At 41.6% G+C, this 12,507-nt stretch overlaps 1 protein-coding gene across 7 annotated transcripts in view; it reads right to left on the minus strand.

The window, feature by feature from the left end:
* The window catches only part of LOC111875435 (protein grainyhead), a 515,137-nt gene that overhangs the window by 14,447 nt on the left and 488,183 nt on the right, over nucleotides 1-12,507 (minus strand). For 5 of the 7 annotated variants that reach the window (XM_023871677.2, XM_023871678.2, XM_023871680.2 and 2 more), the window contains one exon: nucleotides 152-340. In XM_023871677.2, coding sequence (XP_023727445.1) covers nucleotides 152-340 — 189 coding nt within the window. The remainder of the gene's footprint in view (nucleotides 1-151; nucleotides 341-12,507) is intronic. The other 2 variants (XM_023871681.2, XM_023871679.2) reach the window with 1 other exon arrangement.

The following is a 12,507-nucleotide window of genomic DNA, read 5'->3' on the forward strand; positions in this document are numbered from 1 at the left end:
TTTTTTTTTTTGGACATCAGACAAGAAGACAGAGCTACACCTCCTAGCTATTAATAATGGTTAGAAAGGAAAGCACTGATGACAATTCTATACATTATATCCAGTAAGAGTAAAAGTTAATATGATAAATATGATTTGATGTGAAACGCACCCAGCTTACCTTGTCAATGTCCTCTGCAGGGGTGAAGAGGACAGGAGGCTTAGTAAGGTCACTCATGGTGTAGAACTCAGACCTTTCTGTTGCTGGGTGGTATAGTTCATCCATCTTCTTCCGCCCGCTGGCTGTCATCTTGCGCTTAGCGGCTCGTCGTTCCTCATCACGTGTCTTCCTCTCTGCACCCTGCAACAGGAACCGCAAAGTCTCACCCTCGTGATTATGCTCACACTTTGTCACAAAAGACTGCTATTATTAAATTCTTCTCTTGTTTTCAATAACATACACTCCTTCGGTACCCCGCATTTATACGAGTAAAATATATTTTCAGAATACCACTTATGTGTCTGTGTCTGTAAGTATAAATCAACTGTGCACCATTTCGTTACCCTCCAGGAACTTGCAGGTGATATACAAACTCCGTGGCCTGTAGTCCGCAAGCGAACTATACCGACAGAGCGACCGCCGCTTGTCGGCGAAGTTAGTACCAACTTTACGGATAGTGTGTGTGGCGTGGTCAGCACAACGGATGACCACGGCCGTTAATCTCGGTTTTCTAGACCCGAGCCGCTGTTTCCTCAGTTATCCTCACGAAGCAGAGTGGATCCCGTTCCAGACCCACTACTTCTCAGAAAATCTAGTAGCGCCGGGAATCGAACCCGTGACCTCTATATCTGTAACCACGAACCCTGACCACTATAGTCCAAATTTGGAGAGAAGTGTCAGAGCTCCCTAAGTTAAAAGAATTATCTACAATTGAAACCAGGAAGGGAGGTGGTTGATAGACTGGCCCAGATATGTAAACAGCCCAGTGGATACCATTTTCACACCTCTCCATTTTAATCCCTGAATGTGAAACCTTCAGACAGAAGTGATCACAGTGTAATTATTTTTAATATTAGTGGGGTGGGACTAAGTCCCTTGTACTGCGGCCACTTCTGGCCTATTGTACCAGCCCCAGGTGATAGGTGAGGGTGATTATGGAGAATTTGATGGAATGAAGATTGGCAGGGATTGGAGAAAACCTGCCCCAGCGCCACTTTGTCCACCACAAATCCCACTTGACCAGACGCGGGATCGAACACGGGCCGCAGCGGTGGGAAGCCAGCGACTAACCCCTTGAGCTATGGCGAGGCCAGATCACAGTGTAAGTTATCCCCGATGTCAAGAAGTCAGGTATAATCCTTGAAACTGACATACTGGAACGTCAAAGAAGCATCTATATACATAATCAAAATTCTGTTTTACGGAAGTTTTGGTACACATAAAGGATATAAAATTGTAATCCACAAATTCTGACTCACTAAAAAAAAGTTTCTATAATGCATGACACTCCGTAATAAATGTGCATCTTCTAATTTCTTCAGGGCAATTTAGAGTTGATGAGTATGAACTTCTGTGATGTGACACCATGTAGTATGGTAAAAGTTTAACGATGTTTTGGAGGAATGTACTGCCTCCATCTTCAGGATAGAAATGTAGTTCTTGCAAGAAAGCACATTTCTTCTCTATTTCATTCGCATTTATCATTCATCAAGTTAACACCTCCATCTAATATCTCGCCCAAAACTGTCTCATGAATCTATCTGTATTCTGCTTCGCTAATATTTCATCTTTATTTTCTCGTATATAGGCTCCTGTAGTATATGAGAATGTATCGTGATCGAGGTTTTAACATATTTACACGTTCTGAGGACCCAATAAAATAGAATTTGGGCTGCCCTCTATCTATATGTGTGTAAGCGTCTCGCTAGCCCGAATCGTTTGAGCCGATCGTATTCTGAGTCGGTATTTAAGAGGTAAAGCCGGTCACGGTAGCCGAGCAGTCTAAGGCATGTACTGTCTTCGCTAGCTCGGAAGCCGGGATCGTCGGTTCGAATCCCACTCAGGGAATGGATGTTTGTTTGCGTTTTTCTGTGTTTGTGTACAGGTAGAGGCCTTGCGACGAGCTGATCACTCACCCAAGGAGTCCTACCGAATGTGTAACATCTAGAAAAACCGAAGTGAACGGAGTTCATGGAGGTAGGCCTAGGCCCACTGGGGCTGTAGTGTCAAGGAAAAAAAAGTTTAAGAGGTAATCCATCACAGTTCGTTTCCCGATGAATATTTAGGCTGGGGCCACACGAGCGCATGAAGTACGTCCGTTGCAACGAACGTACTTTATGACGGACGTTGCTGAGGACACCACACAGTTGCAGAATGCGGTGCGTTATATTTTGTCTGCAATGGAGCCAGAAGAAAGCGTAGCATTCGCCTCTCTTGTTTATTTCTACAACGAACGTCACGACGTTCGTTACAACGGACGCGTTTTGTGCGCTCGTGTGGCCCCAGCCTAACGCTCCATCTACAAAACTGGGGGTCCCTCAGATGGCCCCTCAAATCAAAACGACGATTTTATCTAAAAAGGTTCTAACTAGTTTTATTAACTTAGGGAGATCATCATCCTAAACAAAACTGCATACACAATATCTTCAGAAAAATGATGGTACGTGCACTACGGGCACAAATGTGGAATGTTAACTTTCTCGGTCTCGTTTCCAAGGCAACGCAGTCGAGGTCAATTATATATGATAAAGTATGTGGAATATCTTTAAACAGATCCTATCGTATTGTCTAGTTACGCTTGAAAGTGTACCTATACCTGCATTTGTAAATACATTCTAGACGAATCTGTGTTGAGAAGCCGAAGTCAGGAAAAATACATGTGATTATAGTATTTTAAAGTTTAATTGGTCTTACATCTTTCCTCTTTTTAATAAATTGCCGAATTAAGTTCTCCCCTCAACTTTTGTTCCGTCTTATGTAACTTACAAAATATTTTATTCACAGAATTTGAAGCCATTTTCCTAAAAGAAATAACATAGGAATAGACTCCACCATTAAGGTTTCCTGTTATAAAAGTGTAACCTATTTGTCGTTTCTTTCTACCTCTTGTGTGTGTGTCACATCGGACAAATTTATGGTAAGCCTTTAAAAGTATCAGTGTTTCCCGGAAATACATTCTAAAATTCTGAAGTTGATCTTTGTTCTTTTAAATTAAAATGTAGAATTGGATTAATATTACAGCTTGATGCTGCAGGCAGTGGTTTTGACGCAGTTTTAGTGACAATAATAACAATTTATTAAGACGTGTAGAAATTTTAGTTGAACCAGAAATCTGCAACAAGTTGAAAGAAGCAAAACTTCCGTCGATATCAGGCAGCCTTTTTTTATAGCGCAACGGAACAACGACCAGCTCCGCTGTTCAACCTTCCTCATAATTATTACTGGGTGTCTGTTTATAAAATATATAGAAATGGGTGTCCCCATAACAAATTCTGAGGACGATGTCTCAGTTCTGATTGTGTACGTGTACTTGGCATCCAAGAGATCTGTGACTGAAATTCTATAGCTATCAATGTTACGTATAACTTTCAATAGGCTTATGTTTCAATGCAGAGGCAGGATAGCGTAGTCCGTATAGCGACTAGCTACGGCCTGGACGACTGAAGGGTCGGATTTCTAATCTCAGTAGGGTAAAGAAATTTCTCCACGTAGTCCAGACCGGCTCTGGGGTCCACCCAGCCTCCTTCCTATCCAATGGGTACCGGGGTTTCTTCCCCTGGGGGTAAAAGGGAAGGGGCGTGAAGCTGACCACTCACCTCCAACTAATGTCGAGGTCAAGAAAATGTCAACCTATACATCCACTCCCCCATACGTCTTCATAGCATAGTGCTTAATTAGTTAAGCACAGGAACATTTTTCTTTTTCACCCTGTGTTTCTATTGGGGTAAGAGTGGAGGTGAGAGTGAGGGTAGTGTCGTAAAGTAGGCCATGATTATCATTTACTATGCAACAAGAGGTGAGGGTCATTCTAGCATGTAGTTGTAGACACAATCTGATAATAGTAAAGGTTAAAAAGGTAAAGTTGTCCCTGCCCTTAACTAATTAAGCACTACACCATGAAGGCGTATGGGGAAGTGGATGTACAGATCCACATTTCCTTGACCTCGGTAGTAGCTGGAACTGAGTGGTCAGTTTTACACCCCGGCTGCATTATCCCCGGAGAAAGAGCGTAGGTATCCATTAGATAGGAGGTTGGGTGGACCCCAGAGCCGGTCTGGACGCTGTGGAGAAGAGACGATTCTTGACCCTACCGGGACTCGAACTCCGACCCCTCGGTCGTCCACCCCGTAGCCTGTCGCTATACCGCCTACGTTATCGCGGGTCCTGATCTAATAATTGTACCAAACAAACTAGCTCAGGCGGTAACATTTCGCATTTATATTCGGGAAGTGTCAGGTTCGAATCTCAGCAGGAATACTTATTATACCAAGTGAGGGTTTTCATGGTTTTCTTCAGTCCTACTAAGGAAATACGCGGATAGTGTCTTAAATTAAATCACGACCTCTTCTTTTCACAGTTGTTCCAATCCTATATTTAGGCTACTATCGTATAAACATTCGACTCTACACAGTCTGTGTCATAGACTACAAATAGAAATATACGTAGTGTAATGGGAGCTCCTAGAATGAAAAAAATGGGGAGGAACTGTAACCGTAAGAATTACAAGCATGTACCTGCAACTCTTATTAGGCTGTCTACTTGGCATTAGACCTACGGCATCTGAAGTTTAAGGCCGCAGTTGTCTTTCTGTCCGTTTGTCTGTTTATCAACGCATCCATCTATACATCTCTGCCTGTCTACTACAGCGAGTTCTGTACTAGACAGTACAACCGTGGAGCGAACTTGGGTTATGGATCGGCCCAACTTGACAGGAGGAGTACCACAATCTTCAAACTTAGAGCCCTTTCGCAAACAAAAGAAGGGGGAAAAAAACGCTATACAATCCATCACAATTTCGTAATTCATACTGATGGATTTGGGGTCTGTAGTTTTATTATATTTTTACATACACCACACGCAATGACGTCTTACGAAAACAAGAGGCCACTCTCACCTTATCTGGTACGCACAATTAAGAGAGAGATTGTTCTGAGACGCGCCTCTCTCGTAATGTCGAATAACTCTCAAATTTCCAGTCAATGTGCAAGTAATTACCATCATGTAACTGCTCTCTGTTCCATGCAAATGCCGTAATTATCTTCAAATGTAACTGAATTAATTTGAGGTTTTGCTTTGGTTCCGAAATTTCAGTGAATACTTCTATCTTTAAAAAATTAAGGGAGGAATATAGACTGAGGGTGTTTGAGAACAGGGTGTTGAGGAGAATATTTGGACCAAAGAGGTATGAAGTCACAGGAAGTTGGAGAAAACTGCATAATGAGGAGCTTCATAACTTGTACTCTTCTCCAAGTATAATTAGAATGATCAAATCAAGGAGGATGAGGTGGGCACGTCATGTAGCACGAATGGGGGAGACGAGGAATGCGTATAGGATATTGGTGGGGAAGCCAGAAGGAAGGAGACCACAGGGAAGACCAAGGCGTAGGTGGGTGGACAACATTAGAATGGATCTTAGAGAGATAGGATGGGATGATATGGATTGGATAGATCTGGCTCAGGATAGGGACCAGTGGAGGGCTCTTGTGAACACGGTGATGAACCTTCGGGTTCCATAAAATGCTGAGAATTTCTTGAGTAGCTGCAGAATTGGCGGCTCCTCCAGAAGGGCTCAGCTCCATGAGTGAGTAAGTAAGTAAGTAAGTAAGTAAGTAAGTAAGTAAGTAAGTACTTCTATCTTTAAACTTCTACATAGTATGGTATACATAGTAGGGTATGGGGAATGCGCAGAGAATAACATCTGTATGGGCGGATCTATTCTGTCTTGCTCATCCTGCAACCATGCTTAAAGCTAAGAACGAGTGACTCTGAGACTCGCCTTTCAATGGAATACACCGCTTTCCTTTTATCTTGAACAATTTATCTTTGAAATAGTGAACTTGCAAAGAATATTACAATTGATTTTCTCTATAAGAAAGAGAATGAGCCTATCCACTTCCTACCTACATACAAACATACACACAATAAAACTATGACTCAAATGTTACACGTCATAGGTGCCACCCAGGCAATACCGCCTTTTCCACTCCTTATGAATATGTGACACACGCGTGTGTGGATGCCCTTATTTTTATTTCTGGCCTGTGACTGGCTACATGATCCTAATTGTTCAGTGAACTGAGGAAGAGGTGAAGATACCAGCGACAAGATTCATAAGAATGGATGAGTTGCTGGACCTGTATTGGGTGACTTATATTACAGTGTCCACTGGTGTTAGATCTCCAGAAGTCCCATAGATATGACTTCGTCTCCATATTACTTCGTTATATCACGAGATTATCAAGATTCTGGAGCATTCGAATATAAGAAGCACAAATATTTAGTGATTTCTATCATTGATAAATTGTTGCTGACGTAGCAACGATTTTTATATCCAGAGGAAGAACTGTCACTTCCTAATTTTGGTGCCAGTGTATAATAATTATATTTTCATATTTCCTTCGTTTCGTGTGATTTTGTGTTCTTAATTACAGTATAACACTAGGATAAATACAAATTACTACAGATTTTTTTTATTGCTAGTGGGGTGGGTCCCTTGTACTGCGGTCACTTCTGGCCTATTGTACCCGCCCCAGATGATAGGTGAGGGTGATTGTAGAGCAATTGGTGGAATGAAGATTGGCAGGGATTGGAGAAAACCTGCCCCAGCGCCACTTTGTCCACCACAAATCCCACTTGACCAGACCCCGAGATCGAACCCGGGCCGCCGCGACGGGAAGCCAGCTATGGCACGGCCTTACCATAGATCTTACTGAAACTACTTTGAAAGGAAATGGAGAAATATAGTGAGGAAGAAAGAAACTCAGAAGAAATTAAGATAATAGAATAAAGGCAGAGCGAGAGAAAAAGAAGGCCACAAAATTTCCGAGCTTTGTTGATTTGGAATTACTATTTTTGTCACTTTATAAAATACTGTTGTTTCATTCATGGTTTACTAAGTATTATCCGCAGCTCAAACTGCAAGCATATGGAATCGAATGGCAGGATGACGAATGAAGAATTAACAGGAAATGATGTGGAAGGAAGCAGTCAGGTTTCAGCATGAGGTAATATTGCCTGAGGGGGACTGAAGAAAACCATAAAACCTCAGTCATGCTGGTCAGGATCTCCTGAATACGTAGCTGGAATTCCTGCTCCCCACTCGACCCCCGCATCCAGTGTTACTGTTGCTGTAATTTCAAATGTTTGTCTGTGCTTTGCAAACATTAACAAACAAGCGTATGGAGAGCCGGTGCTGAACCTGTCCTTCGTGACTTTCCTACACGTCTCAGCTACTTGCATTTCTTTGGAAAACTTGTGATACCAGAACGACCTTTGCACAGATAACCCAGTTTAACTAATTTATCCTTTGCGAAGCGATCTGCTCAGTAGTTTGATTACGTTTCAGCCACTGCAGTTAAAAGAATTCTCTCCTAGAAGACATCTTGAAGTTACACAGCGTCTCAGAATGAAATATGGCTTCATCTAAGTCCTGAAAACATTATCCAGGAAGGAGAGGTTTCGCACTCTGTATATATTCACACAGACTGGCCTTTTAATTTTGTATTACGAACTGTGCTCTAAACGCGTTGCCTTAATAGAATGTTAAGAAGGGCCGCTTGGAAGGTGGTTACGGTTTCCATCGATAACTTATCCATGTTTCACAGTAAATTCTGAAACTCTTCCAAGTTCTGTTTAAAGGAGAATGTTTTATCGCCACTGTTAGTAGAAAGAGCGGTAGCCGAGCGGTCTAAGGCATGCACTGTCTTCGCTCGCATGGAAACCGGGATCGTGGGTACACGGGATCGTACACTGCCGGTCACGGTAGCCGAGCGGCCTAAGGCATGTACTGTCTTCGCTCGCTTGGAAACCGGGATCGTGGGTTCGGATCTGTTTCCTGTGAGGTACGAACTGAATTCTTATATATTATTCTTATACACTGCCGGTCACGGTAGCCGAGCGGTCTAAGGCATGTACTGTCTTCGCTCGCTTGGAAACCGGGATCGTGGGTTCGAATCCCACTCAGGACATGGATGTTCAGTTTGTATGTGTGCGTTTTTCTGTGTTTGTGTACAGGTAGAGGCCTTGCGACGAGCTGATCACCCGCCCAATGAGTCCTACCGAATGTGTAAGATGTAGAAACACCGGAGTGAACGGAGAAGTTCATGGAGGTAGGCCTAGGCCAACTGGGGCTGTAGTGCCAAGGAAAAAAAATAGTAGAAAGAGAGGCCATTGAATTTAATAATATATTTTCAAAACTTCTACGACATTCTAATTTAAACATCTTTACTAATTTCCTGTCTAGGCACTTACCGCTCCGAAAGTTGTCTCAGTAAGTGCCACAAGGTGTGAAATTTATGGAAGAACTGATTTCTATCATTCTTAAGCCTGTTCCGAATTGGGATATGTATGCGGGACGCATAGTATGTGGCAGTTAGCGGCTTATTACTATCTCAAGGCTTGTTACACCATCTGATAACATACTATATTTTTACTTCATCCATCAACTGTTATCTCTGCAGGTAGCGTGTGATCGCGCTTGACATATCCAGCAGGCTACAGCATCAGATAACAATGTCTGTAGTATGAAGATACTGGACGAAGACTTTGATACGCCATCATTATACCGCTGTGTTAGTCTTACTCCTTCACACATGGTTGGCTTGACTTCATAATGCATTAAAAACCACGGAAGACGAACTTACAAAATCAGCTGCTCGCCATCTCCAAATTATGTTAATGTAAGACGAAAAGTGTAAGCCTAAAAAGGCCATTTCACAGCAGCAAGACACACGACTAATCCTCTGCAATGGCCATCCGGCTCATATTCTGGAGACCTGTGTTAATTATAAATATTTCGGATACAGAGGTTTATTTATTTTTTACCCCTTGGCACTACAGCCCCAGTGGGCCTAGGCCTACCTCCATGAACTTCTCCATTCACTTCGGTTTTTCTAGATCTTACACATTCGGTAGGACTCATTGGGCGGGTGATCAGCTCGTCGCAAGACTTCTACATGCACACAGACACAGAAAAACGCACACACACAAACTAAACATCCATGCCTTGAGTGGGATTCGAACCCACGATCCCGGTTTCCAAGCGACCGAAGACAGTACATGCCTTAGACCGCTCGGCTACCGTGACCGGCACAGAGGTTTATACTTCCACAAAATTCCTAGAGAAACAAATAAGCATACAATATGTAAGTTACTATTAATTGAAAGGAGAGACGATTAATCTCGATCATTAGGGAATAAAGGCATTGGCACTCAGTCTCTCTACGGGCATGAGATGAGTAATTAATAAGTCCAGAACAGTGGTTACCAAAGTGGGCTGTATCGCCCCCTGGGGGGGGAATTATCTATGTGGCTCTAAGAGTCAAAAGGGCGGCAGTGGGCGCTAAAAGGCAAGAGGGAGGAAGAGGCGCTGGAGGTCTGCCCCTCCGAACTTAATATTTGCTTATTTAGGACAGAAGTGACTTTACACCAGACACTGGGAAACTGGTATCACTTCATAGGACCCATCCATCACATTAAGGTTTTGCTAACAGCGAAGCGGCTACTGTATACGTTATTTTATTGTTACTATCTTCCTTAGCGGCTTGTGCAAATTACTATTATGAAGAGACATTTTTATAGGGCAGGGCAGGGGAATTTTGGGTGAGTTTATGGATTCAAGGGGGGCAGTGAACCGAAAAAGTTGGGAACAACTGGTATAGAACTTGGTTTAGGCTTTAACAAAATAATACCAATGTAGTAGAACCCGAAGGAATAACACCGTTGTCGAGGCCTATCACTGGACAAAATTGTGGGCCATTTCCATCGAACTTCATTTCTCACGTCCTACATATCTCCCTGTTATTTTTCTTAATAACCCATTTCTTTCTGCGTCTTCCAAATAGTCACTTTCCAAAATTTTAATCATTATTATTTCGAATTAAATCCGTATCGTATCCTTCCGAATTAAGTAGTAATTATAATATAATGAATTCCACAATGATGCAAAGCCCGGGCCGCACCTAACATGACGAAGAAATTATTTCTGACTTGCATCTAAAATATGGAGATAATATAATTTTTATTAATCGGAATTAATATGAAATTCTTTCAAATGAATGTATGCCACCCACACAGCAATTCTGCTTCCCTGTACATAGATGTACAGCCGAATCTATAAGCCTTGCTGTCTTCTTCTTCTGAATGCTGAGATGATGAAAACATTTCATCGGTTATCGACACTCTCCTAAGAAAATAGAATCAATGAGAACAAAACGTATACTTTCCTTGACATATAGGAGAGTGTTTTTAAGTAAATTGCTGTTTCCATTCTTTACAAATCAGATTATCATTCTGTCAATATTCATACCTCAACATTTTAGTACAATGGTCATTATCATAATAAATGTTGTACCGTTAAATATACAATGTTAATTTATAGAAACAATGAAGACAAAGGCAGACAATGCGATAGAATATTAGGGGATGCACGTGTTCCCAAACTTCTGTGTAAGATTGACTGAGATTATAGGAGACAACCCCAAGAATTTCTCTTAATATTCACCTGTAGAAACTTGAGAAAATTGCCAAGAGACTCAATCGGAACAACCTACATCCAGAAAGAGGAATACAAATACTCGTATGGTTTCAGGTAGATACGAGCGACGTTTCGGTCTGAATAATAGTGATAAGGGGGAGTGCAATGAGACTGCCGGAAGGCGGTGCGCCAAATTTGCGTGCTTCGATGTCCTCACCATAATATCACTGCCTTAATAAAAATAAATTGGACACAATTGCCTAGTAATATGTTCTTCAATTAGACTCAGTTCCTCATAATATTACGAAGAGTATGACTTCCAAGTGATTATCTGGAGTGATACTCTCTCTTAATAAGGAAGAAATTTTTCAATCTACTTCATTGTAAATCTTTTATGTCGTTACGAAATAAGGGCTCGGTTTCAAGAGAAACAGAAAGATGTGCTTAGTTGGGCTGTCTCTTTCATTCCTTCACGCATCGTTTTTTAATGAAATCTTTAAGAGGTATCCAAGGGTGCTGAAAGAAAAACCTCACGCAGACAATGGTTATTCCCATGAAGTTAAATCACAATTAGGCAGTCCATTTGGTTTGTAATGAACAGTAATTTATATGTGATTTGTGATTCATCACGCTACATGTGTGATGTATTGTGTACGGCCCACGCTTCGTGAAAACATGTTGGTGGTATATTCAGTGGAACGAATTTTCTCAGCCACAGAGTGAATACATTTTTAAACATATTTTGGACTTCATTTAAAAACATGATTTCTTTCCTTGACGTTCCTCAGTATTGATTATTCGTTGTTCTCGTCTGTATCACCGAATGAGCTTGACAAAATTATGAAAGGCTGACAAAAGTATCTGAAAAGTATTATGCCCAAATTATAGAATATCTACACTCATCGCGTGTGGATAATAAATATTGTCACTTTCCATGAAGTGATTTGACTCAATCTTAATTAATTATAATAGTTAAAGTAAGTCTGTGAGTTTACTTTAACAATCGTTTAGGAACCGTCTATGCGGTCTAGTGATCAGAGTTCCTGGCTAGAGATTCAGAGGTCCCGGTTTCGACTCCTGACGCTACCAGATTTTCTGAGAAGTAATGAGTCTGGAACGGGGTCCACTCAGCCTCGTGAGGATAATTGAGGAACTACTTGAATGGAAAATTAGCGGCTCCGATCTTCGCTGAACACGCGACACCCTCTATCCCAGTGCTGTCCAACGTTCTTATGTACTCGGGCACAATTTACTGATGCCTATGGAGGTGCGGGCGCCACCATACACTACTACTACTACTACTACTACTACTACTACTAATAATAATAATAATAATAATAATAATAATAAACAATAATAATAATACATTTTTTGGAAAATATTTAACAGTACTCAGACGTTAAAAAATGTCTCTTGTCTTACAATTTGAATTGATATTAAAAATCGGCTCATTTATATGTGGTTACGGAGGGAGCTAGAAAAATATACCACGGGCGCCGCGTTGGACAGGGCTGCTCTATCCGTTACAGTTGGCACTAACTTCGCCGACAAGCGGCGGTCGCTCGGTCAGTATAGTTCGCCTGCGAATTAAAGCCACGGAGTTTAACAACGTTTAACTCCTGGTTCAGAGTATTGCCTGAGCAGCTGATATGTAATCAGTTTTGTAATGTTACTGAATCACAGCAGAATGCCACTGATTAGTATAGAATAATATCCTGAACTAACTGATCATAACAAATCCTCCAAAGTTATTTCTTTAGAAAACATATTTGGACACATCTGAAATATGTATGCGTCTGGATACAGTGTTGTAACTTCGTACTAGTTTCTTCTT

This window comes from Cryptotermes secundus, unplaced genomic scaffold (assembly GCF_002891405.2).
Source record: "Cryptotermes secundus unplaced genomic scaffold, Csec_1.0 scaffold304, whole genome shotgun sequence".
Lineage (NCBI taxonomy): Eukaryota > Metazoa > Arthropoda > Insecta > Blattodea > Kalotermitidae > Cryptotermes > Cryptotermes secundus.